The sequence below is a fragment of the Pinus tabuliformis genome, chromosome J (genome assembly GCF_031772625.1).
Source record: "Pinus tabuliformis cultivar Carrire ecotype Pingquan chromosome J, CPIR1, whole genome shotgun sequence".
NCBI classification, from domain to species: Eukaryota; Viridiplantae; Streptophyta; class Pinopsida; order Pinales; family Pinaceae; genus Pinus; species Pinus tabuliformis.
The window spans coordinates 38,681,071-38,684,518 of NC_142295.1; the positions used below are offsets into that span (position 1 = coordinate 38,681,071).

The 3,448-nt window shown below is 31.5% G+C and overlaps 1 protein-coding gene across 1 annotated transcript; it reads left to right on the forward strand.

Annotated features, from left to right (window-relative positions):
• Positions 1–2,545: 2,545 nt before the first annotated feature.
• On the forward strand, positions 2,546–3,184 carry LOC149225350 (uncharacterized). Its single transcript, XM_089379915.1, has one exon. It carries the CDS (start codon positions 2,546–2,548, stop codon positions 3,182–3,184), a length of 639 nt encoding a protein of 212 aa, XP_089236041.1.
• Positions 3,185–3,448: the final 264 nt, after the last annotated feature.

The following is a 3,448-nucleotide window of genomic DNA, read 5'->3' on the forward strand; positions in this document are numbered from 1 at the left end:
TTTCCAAAAGTTAAATGGAAGACGAAGTTTAAGTATTCTTGTTTCAGAGTTGTATAAAACAACATGACATAGTATACATTACTGATTTAACCTATAATGCTTACGACATCAAAGGCCAAATTTCATTAAACAGAAAGGAATGAAGAAACAAGTTCAATTGACATCTCTGAGAAACTCATAACTTATAGATGTGACCTTTATGGAAAGAGCATTTATGACACTCTTTGTCTTATCTACTCGTCTTATTATGAACAAGGTCGATGAAGATGTTGTGAGACCTTTGTAATGAAATACAAAAAGAGGTAACTTATTATGATTGTAGTTTATTTAATACTCAAAGATAACAACAATTAAAGGTAAGAAATTATAAAATGGGTGATAAAAACTCATTAGAGAAATTTTGAGGTAAAAAATTGGCCTCAAAACAAAAATGTACAACAAAAACCAACTTTATAAGAACAAATAAGATTCAATATGATGGTGTCAACCATGGGGGGGTGATTCACCATTTTTGGAGTAAAAAGGTAAAAAAATAAACAATATGAAAAAATAAAAATGTAAGGTGGAGCCCATGGATTATTTGTAATAAAGATTTTAAAAGGCTTGACAATACTCCATTATCATGGACTAGGAGTTAAGTTATGAAGTCTCACTTCGTTGACTTGGGCGAATTTGGTCAAAGAAATAATAAAACTATTGGTTTGTTTTTCCTTTAAGGGTTTTACAAAATAGATCACCTATGACTTATGTGGGCATATTACTATGATTTGTTATTAATTATGTTCTGTATGGATTTTAAGAGAATTTGTTCTTATTTTAGCAAAGTTTATTTTCTTTTTTAGATTATTCAAGACAAAGATACTTTTGATTTTCAAAATTTGAGTCAATCACCTATTTATAATAACTTAATTATTTTTTTACTTGAACACTTTATTGCAATATAATTTCTCCTTATATTTTGAAGTAATAATATTTTAGTATCATGCTTATTTGACAAAATGATCTCCTCCTTTATGCCCCAATGGTCTAGCCAAGATTTGATATTCTTATGTCATCTCTATTTGAGCCTAAGGTGGTTTTGGATACAGGTGGAAGCAATTTTAAAAATAATCTTCTCTTCCATATGATTCAACCTTTTCTTATACATTAAATACCTAATCATAACCATGCTTTCAACTAAGACACACACTTATTTAAATGAAAAGAATAAATCAGTTGTATTCCTTTTAATTTTGAAATTACAAATTATACATTGTTTTAAATTATTTAGAAATTATTTTAAATCTTTCTCCACAATTTTTCCAAATGTTGCATTTTCAAATTTCACAATTTTATATAGAAAAAGTCTTATTTTTTTTAATTATATATTCAAAAGAAATTAAATATCTAAATAATTTAATAAATCTAATCAATTTTGTTTACTATTTAAAAATATTTATTATCTTCTCTTTTAATATTTTTAAATCATATATTTTACTTAAATTTTCTATTTTAATTATTTTGAATCTTATCCTTTATTTAATATTTTCTTAATTATTATTTGTTGCTTATATTTCTCTTTATCTTTTCCTTTATTTAAAATTTGACAAATTATTTAACTTCTTATTCTCAAATTATTATATTGATATTGTTTTGTCACATATGTATTTGTTTATCCGTTAAAAAAAAAAAAACATTATAATAATAATACAGAGTCTAGTGAGGTGCAAGTTAATATTAATGAGTCCCCATCCATGAGATTTTAGAAAATTCGGGGTTTTGTTGTTTACCAAGTCAATTATTGGAAAATGCGGGGTTACATTTTCAAATATGAGTATATGAAAACCAATCACGGCCCAAAAGAAGATTGTATTGAATTATGACCCTAGGCTCCGGTATCGTCAAGTCAAACTATGTTGAATTATGGCATTTAACCATATGGTGACCCTATGTAACGTTTTCGCACGTTTAAATCATTGGGTTGCTTCATACACTAACGTAGTTTTAACTTGAAAAAAAGTAAAACTATTACATTCAAATGTTTTAAAACTAGCAATTATACCATATGTCGTAAAGGACATGAGTAGCAATTATATCATATGTCGTAAAGGACATGAGTAGTAATTATACCATATGTTGTAAAGGAAATGATAGAAGTGGATGATATATGGAAAATTAGCACTCACGAAGACATATGTGACATATTAGTGAAATCTTAATGTTGTTGTTGTTGGATGACTTTTTATAATTCGGAGATTTGTCTTTCATAGCTTGTATTATTGTTGCATTGAGGAGTAATGGAAGATGTGATATAGTTGAAACAAATAAATATATGAATATGGGGATAAATAAAAATAATATTATTAGCTATAAATACAAGGAGAGCCATAATATATACAACATTGAAGATTTATAAGAAACATGATGAGTGAAAGCCCTGAGCAAGTAGGCGATGGAATCTTTTTTAATATAGTTTATTAGGAACAATTTTTTGGTTCCAACAATACCTTGTATAATCATTCATAAACAGCCAGCAATCAAAAACCACTAGATCTTTGTAAAAAAAATGGAATCCATCCCCACAATTGCTCTGTCGACTGAAGAGCCCTGCAAAGCGGCATTAAACCTAGCAGAACAAGGGCTTATTGGACAGTTCACAGGCTTATGGCCCTCACCTAAAGCTGTAGAAGCCTGGGTGCAAAGGAACTGGCAACCTCTAGTCAAGGAAGGAATAAAAATCCATTTCATTGGCAAAGGCTTCTTTGTATTTGTATTTGAAGCAACAGAAGACAGGAACCTCATATTTAGAAACGACATGTATTTCATGGGGCCTCAGGGTCTGTATCTGAATCAATGGACACCAGACTTCGATCCGACTCAAGATGTGCCCTCAGTTGTTCCGGTCTGGGTGCGATTTCCCCATCTACCTCTGCACTGCTGGAACCCTAAATCCTTAGAAACCATAGGCAGCAAGCTAGGCAAATACATCAATCGAGCAGAAAGAAGAGATCAATACTCCTGTGCGAGAATTTGTGTAGAAGTAGACCTGGAGGAAGGTCTCCCTGAAGCCATTAAACTCACGGTGGCTGACTGGACACACATACAAGCGCTAAACTATGAGCAACTCCCATTTAAATGTCGACACTGCCATGGCTATGGGAATTTTGCCAAGCATTATAAAAAGAAATCAAAGGATGGAGCCTAGAAGGAGAAAAGAGATCAATGGACTCAGGTTTAGAAATCAAGAACAACTACACAGAGAAACAAGAACAAAGGGAAAGCCTTGTCCACTAGGAGGGTTTCTCCTCCCGAAGCCCAAGTAGAAGGAAGCTCAGTCCCACCAAGAGCAGACATATCCACAAATCCCTTTGAAATACTCAGCACACCAGAAAAACTCCAAGATCTAGCAGATAAAGAGGATGAACAGCATGCTAACAACATGGAAGAAAACAAAAGGCAAGAGGAATCA

Excerpts from the sequence above, each read along its gene's own strand:
- LOC149225350 (XM_089379915.1), top strand. The coding sequence starts at position 2,546 with ATGGAATCCATCCCCACAATTGCTCTGTCGACTGAAGAGCCCTGCAAA.